General features: G+C 43.2%; 1 protein-coding gene across 2 annotated transcripts; it reads left to right on the top strand.

Annotated features, from left to right (window-relative positions):
* Positions 1–322: 322 nt before the first annotated feature.
* Positions 323–6,698, top strand: MLANA (melan-A). Of its 2 annotated transcripts, XM_083185994.1 has the most exons (5): positions 323–373; positions 1,012–1,116; positions 4,323–4,419; positions 4,501–4,605; positions 6,555–6,698. In XM_083185994.1, the coding sequence occupies exons 2-5, from the start codon at positions 1,040–1,042 to the stop codon at positions 6,621–6,623; spliced, it is 348 nt and encodes a 115-aa protein (XP_083042120.1). In that variant the 5' UTR covers positions 323–373; positions 1,012–1,039; the 3' UTR covers positions 6,624–6,698. The 2 variants fall into 2 exon arrangements, with proteins under 2 accessions (XP_083042120.1, XP_083042119.1); XM_083185993.1 differs by lacking the exon at positions 323–373 and having other exon boundaries at positions 952–1,116.
* Positions 6,699–18,401: the final 11,703 nt, after the last annotated feature.

The following is an 18,401-nucleotide window of genomic DNA, read 5'->3' as shown; positions in this document are numbered from 1 at the left end:
TCTTAACATTTACTTGCGTCCTTCTGCTAAACAAATTTGTTCGAAAAACTTTAAAAAAAGGTTCAAGTGCTATTTATTAACAAGTTTTCATACGCTTAAACCATTCTTTTTGATATTTTTGCCCATAAGTGTTGCCCAGATGAACTTGTGTCATTTACTTCTTTCTTTGCGAAAAGTCCTTTCCCCTTAAATGCATGTGATTTTGAGGAGCTTGCCCAGTAGGGATGCATTCTTCCAGCTTTCATGCTCATTAAAATAAATCAAAGGGTTTCTTGAGTATTGAACCCGTGATAGTCATAAGACTCAGACACAAAAGGTTATGAGAAATCAGCCACTGCATTCACAAGCTAACTTGCGCACCATCCTTCCGGAGGTAAGTCCCTGCTGCATGTTGTGTTTTTCTTCTTAATCTAATTTAAACAATTCTGGTCAATTATTTTCTGCAACATATTATCAACAATTATAAACACTTATGAAGCTTGTTTTAATTGTCGTCTTTATAATTGACTGTACAAATATAAATGTAGGCTAAGTTAATTTTGGCTAATAAACTTTTTCTAAGTGTGTTCCAGCAAAGTGACGTGGTTAATTGAATTTGTAACAGATCACTCGCTTGTGTACATAGATAACTGCAGTGATCGCTTAAATGCATTTTCTGCACAGTAATCAGAGTGAGATATCTGTTTTCTATGCACTATTTGAATTGAAAGATCACTGATTTATTTAAATTCTAAAAGCCAATAAACACGTGGTTACATGGAAGCAGATCCCTTATCTCTGTAGTTTATACCACTTTTCTACACTGCCGATACAAGTTATCAGAGTTTTTCTAAAACGAGTGAGCACCTTTTACAGACAATAGTAAATCAGGTGTGAGTGGGGGCTTGGCCCTGGCTGCAGCGCTGATTGGGCAGCTGGGGGTGTATAGCTGTGGGCGCTGGCTGGGTGTGGGGTGTTACATGTGGTGTTAGGGGCGATGCTGCGGGATAACGCTCTCTATTTGCGGTTTAGTAAAAGTTGGTTGTGCGAGTTCGGGAAGATGCCCCGTTCTGGCTCATCGCATACCCTGGGGGCAGACAGCAGAGGCCGGCCACCCTACGGGCTCAGCTCCGAAGCGTAAGTTTCCTTTATGTACTAAGCGTCCTCTGTATGTTCCCCGCAGTCCTATCGTTATAAGATGCTACTAAAACACTGCCTGTGCGTATCTGTTCTCGCTCCGGCAAGCATGTGTGCGGGGAGTGGGGCTTTTATTTCCTTAATCTATATAATGTATGTCTGATACTGCACCAACTGCCTATAGCTTAACCATGTATGTGTGTACATCTGTATTTAATACAAACCACATTCTAAGCACAAGCTGCACTAATTCATTTTAATGCTCGAAGACTTTCTAGTGAACCAAAATCTAGCCTTTCCTGGTGGACACTAGACTGCTGGTACAGTAAGTGCAGGTTGGAGTCTCTGTGGGGTAGATCCTAGGGATGGGCATTTGAGTCTGATGGTTCACAACTGTATATCTTCACCATTCACTGGCAGCTCTGATGGTAACTGCCATCAAATGGTGTAAATGTGATTGCTGTCTGAATGGTAAAATACAAGTGAATCCATTGTTTAACAAGGAATGGGCATGGTTTGCTTTTCATGCACCAATAGGATTTTTTTTTTTTTTTTTTTTTAAATATGCTAAAATCTCTCCATCGCATTCTGTCAATGCAGTGGTTAGTCACTATCAGACTGTATTGCTTGGTGGAAGCCTAAGCATTGTTTTGTGGTGGGCATCCAATGTCCATCTGTAGTAGAACTAAAGACCTACCAAATGCTAAAAGAGGTGAGAAATAGTGGCTGTGTTGGTATATTTGATTAAGTGTAACATGGTCAGGTTTTCAATTTAAGGGGTAATGGGCAATGACTGATTAACTAATAGGCTGCAGCCTAGGGAGCCAGGTCCCGATGTACTGTGGGGGGTAAAGTTCTTAAGATGGCTGTACCAATGTAACTTACTGATAGACTCCCAATTACTCGTTTTTCCTTTTACTTTTGATATTCGTGAGAAAAGGTAACCATATAAATAAGGCTTTATAGAACTCTATCAGACCAGTGTATTGTGAAGTGTCATATAACGTTTCCATAAACCCCATTCAGAACTTTGCATACCTGCAGGTATTGCTCTGTTGAAACCAGTCATGGTTACAATGAGTTGACTCTGCTTCAGGCTGTTGAGGCTCGAAGACACAGCGCCAGCTTTTACTTCAATGGGGCAATAGCATGGACATCCTTAAGTATTGTGTTGACTGTAGAAGTAGTTAAAGCTGCCGGTTACGGAGCAGCACACAGTGCTAATGGTGGCTTTTGTAGTGACTGCATGTGTCCAACTGTGTACACACTACATGTTACAGCACACCCACACAAGTAAATGGCTTTTATAAACTATTGGCACTAGGACCATTGAGTACTTCATACCGATCAGGGGCAGCAGTTACAAGCATAGCACTGCAAACCACCAACCCCATGCTACTTGTATTGGGGATTAATGATGCAACATATTCACTTCCAACAGTGTTCCATATGTGAATGTGAGAATTCAGTACTGTTTTTGTAGAGACCCTCCCCAGTCACCTTGTCAGCATTATTGGGCGCCATAATGGCAGAATGTTTTAAGTAGGTAACGTGCTAAGGGCTGATTCTGGGTCACATGCTGCTGTGATGGATTTAGGGTATTTTGCCACCATTGCTTCTGGCTATACTGCTAAGGCTAAAACTGATTTTACTGCCCAAGATCACTTTTGCAATATATATATATGATCATGGTGAGATGTATGATTGGGCACTTACAAGGACACAAGCTCCTAAAGGAACCTGTACCTGCAATCTGATCTGCTGGGACTTCAGCATATGAATCTACCATTTACAGGGAGGAACCCTCTGTCGACTGAATCCATAAAGTGTAGGCTACATTGAAGATGACAGTAGCTGCTCAAGCCGATATCAGGAGTGCTAGTCATTCTGAAAATGGGATAACTTTGGCAGCATTGCGTCTCGCTATGGAATCGGTGTGAGTGCCGCTGTTATCTGCTGTGGTCCATCATACATAGATTCTGTGGTTGCTGAATATTTGCAGCTATACCTGTTGGTAAAGTAGCTTCTAAGATTATTTGGGAAAAAATGTGCTGCTAAAAGGGTTGCACTGAACTTCCTAGTGTTACAAATGGGGAAGCGCCTCAATCCTGGGGTGTATTTTCAATCCCGGCATTTGGGATTGAAAAATACTCAATCCCGGGATTGGTTTCTCGAATTATAAAACCAGAGGTGGCTGGAGGTTTGAGTGTGGCTGACAGCGAGGAGGAGAACGGGCGGTGCAGCCGGGGGGCTGCATGTGCAGTCAAATCCTGAGAATGGCATAGGAATGAGGCCTCCACATCCCAGTAAACAACTTGCTGGCTCCCAAAATGCAGTGTATGACGTGTTCTATCATGTGCAATATGGAATTGGACCAACAAATCTTATGGTTTGGAACGTTCTCTTGGATCTGTTCCTTTTTGTGCAATCATCTCAGGATTGTTTTACCATGACTTATAGTTGGTGCGTGTAAAGCTGGGTACACATCAGAACTATTTTGGCCTCCATTTCCCCATTTCAATACATTTCCCCATTTGAAAATCTCGACTGGTTGTGTTAGATCCAATGTGCATCCCCGCTGGTCATTTTGCAGGTCCTACCTGCTGCAGTCAGTATTTGAAAACAATCCCTTAAACTGGGTACAGATCATGATTGGATCGTATGCAGATCATGCGCTCCAACAGATTGCGTGACCCATCATATGATCTTTCTAGTGTGTACCCTACATTAGTTTATCCTATAGTTTCATGTGGTCAAATTTGGATTGACTGCTTTATTTCACTTTAATGGTTGACTACTTTTATAATCAATTATCCTCAAAGTTGAGAATCGCTTGTGAAAATGTAATTTACACAGTTTAAAATTTTGTGTGCACCTTGAATTACCAGAAGGGAAAGATGTTACTACCTCTGGCACTCTAAAAAAAAAAAAAGTTCATTAAATTAAAATATTTTTCACAAGCCTCCTCCTACAGTACCTACCGTATACATCAGTTAGTTAGAGGTCCTTTGGAAATGGCTGACTTTATTAGCAAAGGAGTATACAACAAAAACAAATTCAATTGGGTGGGGGATAGCTTTAGTATCTCTAAATCCTACCGGTGTACAACACTTATGCACGTTGATGGGGTTTCCCCCTTATTTTTGCCATTGTATGCCTTACTGAAACAACCTGTTCTATTACTATACTTGTGTGTATCTTTCTAGGGCTGCCGGAATTGCCCTTCTTGCCATAATAGCTGCGCTTATCCTGATCATTGGCTGTTGGTACTTAAAGAAGCGAAGTGGCTACAAAATAGTAGGGGTAAGAAGAACTGTAGAAAAATGAAGGCAATGTTGCTTAGAAGTGTGTATTTATATTTTTATATTTTGGATTTTATTTTAGAGTCGTCGCTTGAGTCCGTCTGTAATCCAGTCAATGTTTGGTGCATCACGAGAGACAGGGGAGTGCAAAGTGCCATTACAGGATTACAACACCTTGACAAACGTGGTAAATGGCAGTCTAATTATTATTATTATTATTATTACATGCACTGCTGCTATTAATGGACCTGCTACAGCAAATGGCTAGTGTACTTGACTCTGAAATCTGACTCAAGGGTATTGAAAGTTTAGGGGGGGGGGTGACTATTTCGCCCAGAAAAAATCTCAAATTCTTGGGCAAATTCAACTCTCCCTACTCAATCCCAGTGCTTATGTTTCGCCTGTGCAAAAAAGCCAGCACTGGTGAAAGCCACATGGATCAGCAAAATTGTTGTGCATTTACTTGAGCAAATTTGCAGCTGTTTTCTAACATTCTAAAATGTGCGTTAAACCGCCTGTGATTGAATAACAATCAACACTTTTGCCATTTTTTAACTTGGCCAGGATTGAATACACCCCCTTAGTGTCAAAAATGACTCTTTGGAAATAAGGGTTAGGTACCTTACTCTGTAAGGCATGGTTAAAACTGGATATGGCTCACAACCTGCTGGCTGTCATCATGCCAGCAATCACAATAAGTATTGATGTCTGTCAGTTCTGCCTTCTGTATTCTAAGTATGCAGGGCAGCTAGCATTAGGGGAGTGGGTTAGGCTTTTGGCACTAGTGAGGTGCCTGGTGTTAAATGTTTCCTAAAGATTTTTGTCTGATAGGAGCAGATATCTAGTAATGTATGGGGGAAAATGACAATCAACAAATTGCTCCCAACTGTTGGAAAGTGTACATTTCAATTCAGAAATTCTTTAAGATGTGCCTTAATTTAAAGCAGGCATGTCCATCGTTGGCCCTCCAGATGTTTTGAAACTACACATCCCAGCATGCTTTGCAATTGTTTTGCTATTAGAGAATGCTAAAACTGTGTCAAAGCATGCTGGGATGTGTAGTTTCACAACATCTGGAGGGCCAACGTTGTACATGACTACATCAGTTTCTTTAAATCAGGCATCACCCTTCCTACCATCAACCACAGCAGGTACGGAGTCCTCTGCATCTGACCTTGGAGACACATGCTGCCCAACCACAGTAAAGGTAGTGCATGCTCAAATTAAAGAGTATCATTTCTTTGCGGCATGCAATGCTACTCCATCCACATCGGATAATAAGACTGCAGCTTCTAATTCTGGCTCTGTAGACTATGGTTTTGTCTAAAATTGACAGTTTACTACAACAGGTCTTATAATGCGCACCAGGCACCCAAAAGGAATTGGCAGTAATCAACAGAATATTACTGTGCTCGTCTTAACTAAGATAAGTAGCTTGTTGGTTAATGCAGCAGAGTGATGACCGAATTGATGGGCCTGATTCAGATATGGACATAATGCATTCACAGCTGGTATTCCATACACCACAGATGTATGGAAATATTATGTTACAGCTGCCGGCAAATGCACTGAGATGCCCACCAGTATCTTCACAGATCCAAACAACTGCAGAGACGGTCGCAGAACCTTCCATAATAAACTGTCTGAGAAACCCTAACTTTCCCTGACTTGCATGAACTTGCAAGTATATCCTCTGAGCATGCCACTTCTATAAGGTTAACTTGGTGAATGCATAGCTGACCAGTTATCATTTAAATGTAAATACTGGCATTGCAGTTTTGATTCCCAGTAGGGCCCTGTACTTGTGTAGGTTCCCTCTGGATACTCCGCTTTCCACTTGCAATCCAAAAATCTACTGGTGGATTAATTTGTCAGTAGCCAGTTTGCCTAAGTGAGCACATGAAGTAGGGAATATAGACCCTAAGCTCCAGTGGATTCCAAGAAGTGTAAAATCGTTTTAAGTCCTAGTTTCACCTTGTTTCCTATTGGAGCACAGTTGTCCATGCTTCTTTGGTAAGGACAGATTAGGACTGTTCTGGCACTCGACATTTCAGCTGTAGTTGGCACTAGATGAGTGGGTTAATAAGTATCAAGGTAAAAAATAAACTATTAACTGCTTCATTTTCTTTTTGGCAGATACCTGGCGCTCCTCCTGCATACGATAAGATTTCTGCAGAGACTTTGCCACCACCTTATACGCCATGAGCTAAACATAAGATGTAAAGATTCTTAATGGTCCTGGATTTGTCTAAACGAATAAAGAGATTTTCTTTGCTATAACTTGTGCTTTGCTTGTGTATGTGACCACTTTATTTTATATTGTAGCATCTTTGCTTGTTTTTGGGATGTTTGCAGAGGACACTTCTCCAACAGACCCCCTGTAGCAATATTATACTGGTCAAGCTGAGGCATAGATTAACACATGAGTAAAGTTATTTAGTAGTGAGGGTTACCCGCCCACTAACAAAACTGAAGCTCCTATTTATGGATTACAATGAATGGTGTTCTGAAAATGTGTTAGGACTTCAGTAAATCTGCATATAAGTAAAAAATGATATAGTGAAATTATTATTTGTTACTGCCAGTGCCAACTCTGCCTACATTATTGATCAGAAGGAGGGACTACAGGTAATTGCAGGGCTGGGCAACACCGGCCCTCCAGATGTTAATGAACTAAACATCCCAGGATGCTTTGCATTATTTTTGCTATTTGGCCATGCTGAAACTGATGCAAGGCATGCTGGGATGTGTAGTTCATTAATATCTGGAGGGCCGGTGTTGCCCAGCCCTGGGTAATTGGGTAGCATTTGGAAAAATCAGATGATAAGATTACTTGGTACTCTTTACCTAGAAGGGCGGGCATCGCATGTACTAAAAAATCGCATGCGATGTGACCGCCGCGATTTCCCATAGGGAACAATGTTAAATGTCCCAATTGACCCGATTTTTCCATAGGGAACAATGTTAAAGGGCCCACAGAGGCCAAAAAGGCACCCTGAAGTGTGAAATGGCCCCCCCAATTGTTAACGCCACCCCACGATGAACGTGAACCCGAAGCGTGGCGAGCCCGTGAGGGGCGGCGGTACGCGTCCTACGACCTTTTCATACCCCCACTATCCACGTCGGTGTGGAGTTGAGAATAGAAAGTATGGCGAGCGCAGCAAGCCCGAAGCGTGGCGAGGGGACGCGGATACCTTCACAGGTATCCGCGTCCCCTTGCGGGCTTCACAGCTGTCCGCGTGCCACACTTTCTATTCTCAACTCCACGCCGTCGTGGATAGTGGGGGTATGAAAAGGTCGTAGGACGCATACCACCACCCCTCGCGGGCTCGCTGCGCTCGCCACGCTTCGGGTTGATCGTGGGGTGGCGTTAACAATTGGGGGGGCCATTTCACACTTCAGGGTGCCTATTTGGTCTCTGTGGGCCATTTAACATTGACCCGATTTTCCATAGGAAACAATTGGGACATTGAACAGGAAAATCGGGTCAATTGGGACATTTAACATTGTTCCCTATGGGAAATCGTGGTCATCGCGTCGATCGCATGCAATTTTTTTTGGTCGCATGCCATGCGACCGAAGCGATTTTTTTTTTTTTTTTTTTTCCCCCCTTCCTCTCCCCCCTAACTATGCCCACAATCAAAATCGTGGGCGCCCTTCTAGGTAAAGAGTACCGATTTTATCATCGAGGGTATAGAATTAATCTAGACAAATAGTTTATTTTTATTGAGGGGAAACCATTTACAAAGGATTGGATGGGTACAAGTTTGTGTCCACCAACCTATTCATGTCAAGATGGGAGCATGAAGCCGTGCAGAGGAACTTATCACCATTATTGAGTAAGGACTTTTTTTTTTTATATTAATCGTGATGTGCGCTCCCTTACAGTGAGTGCATGGCTTATGTGGAAGTGTGAGTGCCCCTGGAAGCACGGAATTCCACCATCTGTGTGTTACAATGTCAATTTCAAACCAGTGGAACAGAAGTCGAGCAGTTACTGTTAAGTGGCCAGACTTTTGGTTCCGGGGCTGGCAGCCATCATTAATGTAAAACCCTGATAACCACCAATGATTTATTCTATAAGAAGGCATGTATAGTATTTATTTGTATATTGTATAGTTAGTCATGTGACTTAGCCAGCTCTCCCCACACTAATCAATCAGCCCCCTTTTTCTGGGGGCATAAATAAGGAAGAGACGTGAAGATCTAAATGAATCTTGAAAAGCATAGCATTGAAATATGTTGACTTTTGGATGACCTGGCCATTGCTGAGGTATTAAATCTATTTATTTTGAAAGGACTGATTCGGACTACCTATTTGATAACCAATTCATATTTGCATTATGTAAATCAAAGCACTGGTGATGGATCCCTAGATTAGATTTTTTTTATTCATATTCTACCCTATTTGTTTTGAGGATTTATTCAAATACATTTCTCAACATGGATTTCTGAAACCTTGATGTGTATCAGTCACTTAACTAAAGTGAGTTGGTAACACATTCTATATATAAATTGTCACATGTTTTATCGTCTCCCACTTGATGTGAGTGAGCAGTACATCAGCTAAATACTCCACAGGGTGATCCTGGTGAAGGTTACAATTAAAAATATACCTTGTGGCACGTGACTTTGTATCCACTTTAAGTGAGCATGGTACATCCTGGTATGAAAACTTGAAATAGGGCTTTTAGTCATCAATTATATCACTTATGCCCCTTTCCCACTGCAGCCTTAAAACGGTATATTGCCGATTTTTGAGGGCAAAATACCGTTTAAGGCAGCAGTGGGAAAGCACCAGAGATGAAATACCGTTTAAAGTTAAACGGTATTTCAACCCGTTTTCAAAGCAGAGTCCTACACGGTTAAATAACGTTTAAGAGGCAGTGGGAATGCCTCTTAAACGTTATTTAGCCTCCAGGCAGTCCCAGTGCCTGATGAAACCTAGTAGTTCGCACTTTGTGCATGTGTAATGAGTGCACGTGCATACTAATGAGCCGCTAATTACATATGCGCATATGTAATGAGCGGCTCATTAGTATGCATGTGCACTCATTACATATGCGAAAAGTGAGAACTACTAGGTCTCATCAGGCACTGGGACTGCCTGTACCCCGCATGGACCCTGCAATGATCCCCGCTGCCTCCCCACAGGTAAGTACAAGGGGAGGGGAGGTGGGGGCACAGGGCAGGTACGGGGGTTAGGCACTATTTACACTGGGGGGGGGGGAATTAGGCACTCTTTACACTGGGGGAAGGGGGGGGGGGTTAGGCACTCTACATTATACACGGTACACTGCAATGGGAATGGTACTTAAATGGTATTTAAAACGGTAATCTGCTGCAGTGGCAATGCTAATACCGTTTTAAATACCATTTAAGATTACCAGTACTTTAAACTGGTCTGCAGTGGGAAAGCAGCATAAATCGATTGAAAAAATCCAACACATATGTTCTTACCCTTTTTTCTTGCCTGAAAATTACATGTGAAAAATAAGAAACCAGCCATGAAAAAAATCTTTATATGCTGGGATATCACACACATTTAATTGTTGTGTGGGTTTTAAATCAAACTAAGCTAACTATTGGTAGATGGAACTTTTAATGCAACCCTGGCTTTAACTTTATCTTCTATATAAATGCCCTCCCAAACACTCCTACCTCCCCAAAGCCCTTAAACACTAGTGACTAGTCCAAAATTACCTTGGCATCAGTGTTCCCTCTAAGCTGTGCGCACGTGCGCGCGCACACACCTCGACGAGCGTGCGCACAGACATTACAACAGAGCGCACAAAGCAGCAGTGGTCCCTTTTTGCAGTTGTGGACTCAATTAATGTGTGTTTCACCCATTAACTACATTGTGTGCTGTATTTTGAATGTTTAAATGTTTAATATCATTTTGAAGTAAAGTTAACACAAATGCTGAACGTCATTTTCCAGTTATATATGTGACGCACAAAAATTTTAATTTCCTCCCAAAGTTGCACAGCCAAAATCTTTTGCCGCACACAGCCTTCGTAAAATTAGAGGGAACATTGCTTGGCATATCTCATTCCCACTAGCTATAGTTATTTTATAATCGAGAATTGATATTGTGCTGTACATTCTTCCAACTTCGTCTCCTTATTATTCATGAATAGCATGGTCACTGGTAAACGTCCTCCTACTATGCAGACCAACCTGGAGTGGCGACTCAATGGAATTCTGTTCTTCTGTACATGAAATTACGGTCAAATGACACTAGTCTTCAAATTGCATATTGCTGAGGCCATCTAGTGGCCTTTATAAATATTAGCATAATTTTACATTGATAAAAACGGACTTCCCATGAGTGGCACTTGTCTCACATCAGACCACAATCTTCCTCTAGGTCAGTGTTTTTCAACCAGTGTGCCGCGGCAAGCCCTCAGGTGTGCCGCGCTACAGTGGGTCACGGAGACTCACCAGGGTCCTCGTCAAATCAGACAGCGTTCTCCGTCCTCGGCGCTGTCTGTGTGACCCCTGTAGATGACGCCGGGACGTGCCTGTGCGCATTAGGTCATCCGACCTAGGAGCGTCCCAGCGCATGCGCAGAACGCCGCCATGCCACCGGAGCCATCACGTGAAGTGCGCACTGTATGATTCGCCTGGAGGTAGGGTCATTATTTTGGATGTTACATGTACATCCAACGGGCGCTGGTGCTGTGCAATAATAAAGGACTGGCAGGTGTGTGTAATAACTAAGGGGGGGGGAGCAGGTGTGTGTAATTATTACACACCTGCCCCCCCCCCCCCCCCCTTAGTTATTACACACACCTGCCCCCCCTTAGTTATTACACACACCTGCCCCCCCCCTTAGTTATTACACACACCTGCCCCCCCCCTTAGTTATTACACACACCTGTCTCCACTTATTTATTACACACACCTGCCTCCACTTATTTATTACACACACCTGCCTCCACTTAGTTATTACACACACCTGCCCCCCTTGGTTATTACGCTGTAGTAACTAAGGTGGGGGGGGGGGCAGGTGTGTGTAATAATTATGCATACCTGCCACCCTTTAGTTATTTGATTAAAAACTGTTGGTGTGCCTTGGCAATTTTAAAGTCTGGTCCGGTGTGCCGCGACCTGAAAAAGGTTGAAAATCACTGTTCTAGGTGCACGGAGCTTCTGAATTGTAGTAGCGGCTCGCACCTTGACCATGAAGATTGCAGAAGCCTTATACCCCAGCGTGATGAGCTGTTCCAATATTTTTTGTGCCACCCACCAGACAGGTTTCTCCAATTAGCAGATCCACTGACCGTAGGGTATCAATGAATGGTGATCTGCTTGAGGGAATTAAACATGTTAAAAATCTCAGGTACTTGTTTCCTAGCACGGCACCCATGATTTTCAATCGTATGGCATCTTATGCATTGTATCGCATACCATATAGCCGCATGCGATGCAATTTTGGCCCCCTATACGATTTTTAATTGTATAAGCACCCTAATGGGTGCTTACAATGTTAAATGCATCCCCACTATGAATGCCAACCCGAAGCGTGTCACGAAGCGGTACGCGTCCACTGACCTTATCATACCCCCACTATCCATGTTGGCGTGGAGTTGATTTTAGATAGTGGGGCGAGCACACGCGTATTACTTTACATGTATTCCGCATCACCTCGCGGAGCTCGGTAGCTCGCCACACTATCTAAAGTCAACTCCACGCCGATGTGGATAGTGGGGGTATGAAAAGGTCGGAGGACGCGTACCGCCGCCGCTTGCCACGCTTCGGGTTGGCGTTGATATTGGGGGTGCTTCTTAACATTGTAAGCACCCATTACGGTGCTTATACAATTAATAATCTTATAGGGGGGCCATTTAACATTGAAAACACCCATTAGGGTGCTTATACAATTTAAAATCGTATACCATTGTATATGGCAATTTTAAATTGTATAACATCGGGTGCCATCGCATTGCATACCATTCTAAGGCTTATGGTATGCGATGCGATGGGCGCCGTGCTAGGAAACAAGTACCAAATCTCTCATTTGCTGATCCTTACTGTTTCTTATTGGGATTGGAGAATTTAAAGTTTTTAAATGTGTTTAATATTCCCAATTCCCTGACCTGGCTGGCGGTGTGAAGTTATATGTGGTAGAGGAAAGTGAAGCACTCTCTTTTTTACAACTAAACGCTTAATTATTCATTTTTGAAACATTTAATGATTAGATAATTGCAGAAACACATATATGACATACAAACATAAATCGAATGATACTTATGAATACATTTAATCTTTGATCATTCAACAGAATACATGTTTTGAACGAATTAGTTAAAAAAATGTATTATCTGTTGAAAGTATCATTCGATTTATATGTTTGTATGTGTCCTGTGTATGTCATGTGTTTCTGCAATTATCTAATCATTAAATGTTTTAAAAATGAATAATTAAACGTTAAGTTTTAAAGTGTGCCCCCCCAAAAAAGAGAGTGCTTCTCTTTTCTCTACCGCATACTAATATTTACTCTCAGGGGAGCACCTCCACTTCACTCACCAGTGCGAAGGCACTTACACATTCAATAACTGTGGATAAATTACATTGTCGTCTCTTGATTGTTGACATATATCAAGAAAGTGGTGCTAGTGCACAAGTACTCTTCCCCAAAATCCCTCCCCCATGGTACAACGGTATTAAGTTATACACAGCCTTTGCAAAGATTAATTGTTTCTACTTGCACATTGGTTTCTCCACCTTGATATTTTCCAACCTCACCAATCATTTAATACATAAGAAAAGTAAGTTAAAAAAATACCCCTACATGTTAAAGGGGAAACGATAATGTGCTCACGTGTATGCTTACATAATATAAATGGATACTCCGCACAAGAGTTTCTTTAGCCCCTCCTTTGTCATAGTCGTTAATACACATATAATGCAAAAAAGCATGTGTAGCTAACGTATTTTAATAACTGAATAAAAAAAAAGGAGAAAGCTGCGGTACAAGTACAGTGTGATATACTAGATGTGACATATATGAGATGCAACCCGGGTGATTGGTATAGCAGCACCATGATCCATAGGCGAATCTAGAATTATGGTAATGGGTGGTCCCAGATCTAGACACATCAACAGGGGGACCTTGCTTGATGGCACCATAGTACCCATTACACATGATGCCGCACACCATAGTACCCATTACACATGATGCAGCACACATAATGTCCCTTACACATGATGCTGCACACACATAATGCCCCTTACACATGATGCTGCACACATAATGCCCCTTACACATTAAGTCACACATTATGCGTAATGCCCCCACATACCGCCACTTGTAGCGTCCCTTAAGCAATGCCCCCAAAAGTGCCACTTACTGTAAATTTTTATATGAGCCTTCTCTGCTGATGCAGGGAAAGATGGAGAGCGGTGCAGCTGCTTCTATGGGGAGAGGAGCAGAGCGCAGCGCAGAGCACGCTCCCACTCCCCTCCTGGTGTCCCCTCTAGCCGAGTGGACATTTGAAATATTGTGCGCGCTGTTGTTGTGCGTGACGTCGGGGGAGCACGCCGGGCGCCGGCACCACATGATTAAAGGGGGGGGGGGGGGGGGAGCGGGCTGAGGTGAAAGCGGGGAGAAGAATTGGAGCAGAAGCTGCAGGGGAGACAGTCATTGACAGCTGGGCAGAGAGCAGGAGGCTGCCCGGCTGTATTCAGAGCACTGCATGTCACAGCTGTTTTAAATAATACCCCTTTCACAACAGAAAATGCAGGGATTTACCCGGGAATATGGTCCCAGGATCATGCAGGGACATTCCCAGGCTGACCCCTTATACACCAGCCTAGTCCCTGCATTTTCTGGTGTGAGGGGGAGAGACAACCACTCCTCTCTCCCTACCCCCCTTTAACCAACCAGCTATATCTTCGGAACCAACTGACCCATTTACATGAGACCAGTATCATATTGAAGAACTTTTGAGTTGGCTTCAAATAATTTTGGTCCCGTGAAACTGGGCTGTTTGGTTCAAGAGAAATCTGCCCACAAAGAACATAAACAGTCATGAAATTACATTTAAGAAATTAAAAAAACGGTTTAACCTCAATATCCCTGGAACCAATTAACCCATATGGATCCAGCCTGGTATCAGATTGAAGGCCCAGCGATTTTGGGTTCGACTGAGATCAACCTCGAGCTTCTGGGATGCCAAAGGGGGAACTGGCAGCCGTTGAACTGGGTCGGAATTAGCGGGTCCCATGTTATCCTATAGGGAAAAACGTGCCTGGCAGTATCTCCGGTTCCCAAGGGGCTAGAGACACGTGGCTGGGCTCGTTGGAAAGCCCCATCCCTCAGCTACAAAATGGGCTAATGGGTGGTCCTGTGCACCCCCAGACCACCCCCTAGATTTGCCTAACTGTACGTTCAGATGGCAGGGGAGGCTGGGCCATCAGTATCTGCTGCTCTGTGCCGGAATACGGCCGTACCCTGTGCTCTCCTCAGGGGCTTACCACAGCATTGGCAGGCAGACTCACTACTGCTGCGACTGGAGCTCAGCTCCTGGCTGGCAGTGCTCAGAGTTTCCTGCTCACTGTAGAGTCATCACATGCTGCTGTGTGGGGGGCCAAGCTACACTTGCTGACATGCAAAAGATGGGTCCGTGATTTCAATCTAAGCTAAATTAGCCAGCCCCTTTTACCCAGTAATGCAGTGCTTTAGAGTGGTCAGCCCCTCCCCTGGGTCCAGCCACCAATGAGCTGCACTCCTTTGCAAGCTTGCCCCTCCCTCCTGTCTGGTCATTTACAAGGCATGGTTTTGCACTGTAAATGATCACCAAACGGTTATGTTTGGTTGGAATCCTGCACGACGGCCAAACTTGGACGTAAATACATCCCACCCTAAATTTGTGTTTTATGGAAGAATATTAAGGCTCGTGGTTGGGGGAAGAATACTTATTTGAAGCTTTAACATAAAGCTGGGGTTACCATTACTATGCTAATATCTAAGTTGAAAAAAAAATAATAATATTTTTTTTTAAATTAAATATATATTCATGTGCTATAAGCACATGAATAAAAATAACATGCCCCTTCACAGAAAAAAAAAAACCTGATTTTTTTACACCAAAATTACAAAAAAAAAACTTTTAGTTTAAAAGTTCACATTCCAGATCTCCATCAAAAGATGGAGAACTTCTACACGGAGAGAGACGGAGAAAATCACTTAGAAAGACGGAGAATATTTCACATTGAATAGGGTTGCTCGCTTTTGGAGAGCAAAATGCTCCGTCCAAGGCGAACAAAGCACAAATTCTCCATAAAACACGGAGAATTTTTCTCATTGAATACTGCCCTAAGTAACAGGCAGTGATGATGTCACAAAGGTCCTTTGTGATGTCATAATCTGTCTGCTGGCTCAAGGGGGCACACTAGCATAATTGTCATTGTGCATCTTCAACTGATCCAGTGTGGAGGTGTTTTTCTTTGTGCTTTGCGAATTTGTGTTATTGTTTTTATAACATGAAAGCTAAAAAGAAAAGGCGACCAAAGAACAAAAGGTGCGCTAAAAAGGAGGTAGAGGCTACTAGCAACAAGAAGGAAGGTTTACCTGAGGGGAAAAGCAATATTCCCAACATCATAAAGGTAGAAGACATTTATGTGAGCAAGGGCAACCAAACATCTGAGAAGATTTCAAAGGCTCTTTCAAAGAAGAGAATTAGGGAGCCATCAGATGTGGTCCCAAATAAGAGGGGAAAGGTAGAAAACAGCTGCAGACAAACTGAAGATGGAGCATGCGGAATGTGGCTTAAACAACAAATCTCCAATTTATGGGGTGGTTTAACTGAGGCTTTCAGATCTGTTGCCTCACTGGGCTTAAATATATTTGCCAAACCCCCATCAGCCAATAATAGGCTTAAGAGAGCGGCCACCAAGAGACCAACAAGCATGCCCATTGATACCACGATTGAGGTGTCACATCAGAGGGGCATAAAGAGATGTTGTACAAGTGAGGAAACACCCTGCAAAAAGAAGAGATCTGCAGCTGTAAGTGAGATCCCACCAGCCAGCCCCCTGGAGACATCTGCTGACTCTCACCTGGCAATATTGACCTTCCACAGAAACATCGGTGAGGGCAGCTATGGGAAGGTGTTGCTAGCTTCCCATTCAATCACCAGGCGGCAACTGGCTGTAAAAATAGTGGAAAAGAGGAAATTATTGGACGAATGTGAGGACTGTGAGGAAATGTTTGTAGAAAAAGAGATCCTGAAAATAACTAGGGAGAATGCGTTCCTCACTCACGGATATGCAGCATTCCAGACACCCAGCCATCTATGTCTGGTTATGGAATACCTAAGAGGGGGAGATCTGTCCGAATTAATAGCCAGCAAAGCCCCATTTGATATTGATACTACCAGATTTATAGCAGCAGAAATACTGTGTGGGCTGCAGTTTCTGCATGCGAGAGGTATTATCCACAGGGACATCAAGCCAGACAATATTCTTCTGGATGCAGCTGGCCATGTGAAGATCGCAGATTTTGGCCTCTCGGTGATGAATGTCCATGACAATGAGACAGTATCAGAGTATGGTATCGGAACTAATGGTTATATGGCCCCCGAAATTTGGTGCAACATCCCATACAACGCTGCGGTAGACATGTTTGCACTTGGGGTAGTAATTTATAAAATGGCTACCGGATCATGCCCCTTTTATGCTGGCAAGGATTCCAACAAGGTGTATCGTTCCGCGGTCTATGGCAAACCTAGGTATCCACGCAAACTCCATCCAGATATCAGGGACATCCTTGAAAGACTACTATGCAAGAACCCAATGGAGAGACAAGAACACTGTAGGCAGATAAGAGATCATCCGTTTTTCTCGTCTATCAACTGGGAGGAACTAGAGGCCGGCAGTGCAACGCCACCATTCAACATGGAGCCCACTCCAGATACAGTGGATGAATTTATGTCTGTGGATGACCTGCTTTCACCTCCAGAATCCACATTATCTGCAGAGGAGGAACGCCTGTTCCTTGGGTACTCATTTACCAGTGACAAGTGGTAGAGGGGCCCATACACGTTACAATTATTGTATACAATATTGTATACATTATCGCATCTCATCGCATCTCAGTTTTGCGATGCGATAAGATGAGATCTAGTACAAAAAGTATGTGCTGCACAGGAGGATTGAATGTGCTGCACATACTTTTTGTACTAGATCTCATCTCATCTCATTGCAAAACCGAGATGTGATAAGCTGCGATATTGCATACAATATTGTATACAATAATTGCATGGGCACCTTAACAGCCTACTGCACATCATCACGTCAGTACTATCATCTACGGCGTCCTCCTCATGTCATTATTATGTTCTGCATAATAAAATTATTTTGCCATCATTTTTTGTGTACTACTGTTACTTTTCTCTCTGTTGTTATATGGTTGTGTGTAACGTAAGAAATAGTGTATCATTTGCAACATCAATGAGCAGTATGGAATGGGACAAATTGAATCTGCTTTTGTGATAGACTGCAGAAACCAGTTATACCTGAGCGGTCCAATGGTGGAGACCCGTCTCAAGCATCTGCTCTATAAATACATCAATATAAAGGTTATAGGGTTTATTGATTACATTGTCACCTTCAATCTTACATTTTGGGGGTGATTCTTATTGACTCGCTAATCGGCGATAATTTTGCTGCTTAGCGAGCCATCTTATGCTGCCCGCAAGTTAACACCCTCCCGCCACGGTCCGCACATCCCTGTTGCTTTGCGAGTGGATTTTTTATATATACATCCATTCGCAGAGTAGCGTACAGGTCCGAAATCATTCAATGGCCATTGACCATCGAATGATTCTCCCCCTGTTGGCAAATTTGCGCTGTCGGAGTACGAGAACAGGGCCAACGCCCCTAGCAGGTAGTTGTCAGCCTGTGCTCGCATGGGGATGTCCAGCATTTTCCTGGGTGCTCCCAGCCCCCTTTCCACCTCCACCTCCCCCCCCCCCC

This window comes from Crinia signifera, chromosome 1 (assembly GCF_055691185.1).
Source record: "Crinia signifera chromosome 1, ASM5569118v1, whole genome shotgun sequence".
In the NCBI taxonomy this organism is placed as follows: Eukaryota; Metazoa; Chordata; class Amphibia; order Anura; family Myobatrachidae; genus Crinia; species Crinia signifera.
Note: the sequence above shows the minus strand (reverse complement) of the source record. Positions and strands in the feature narration are given on the sequence as shown.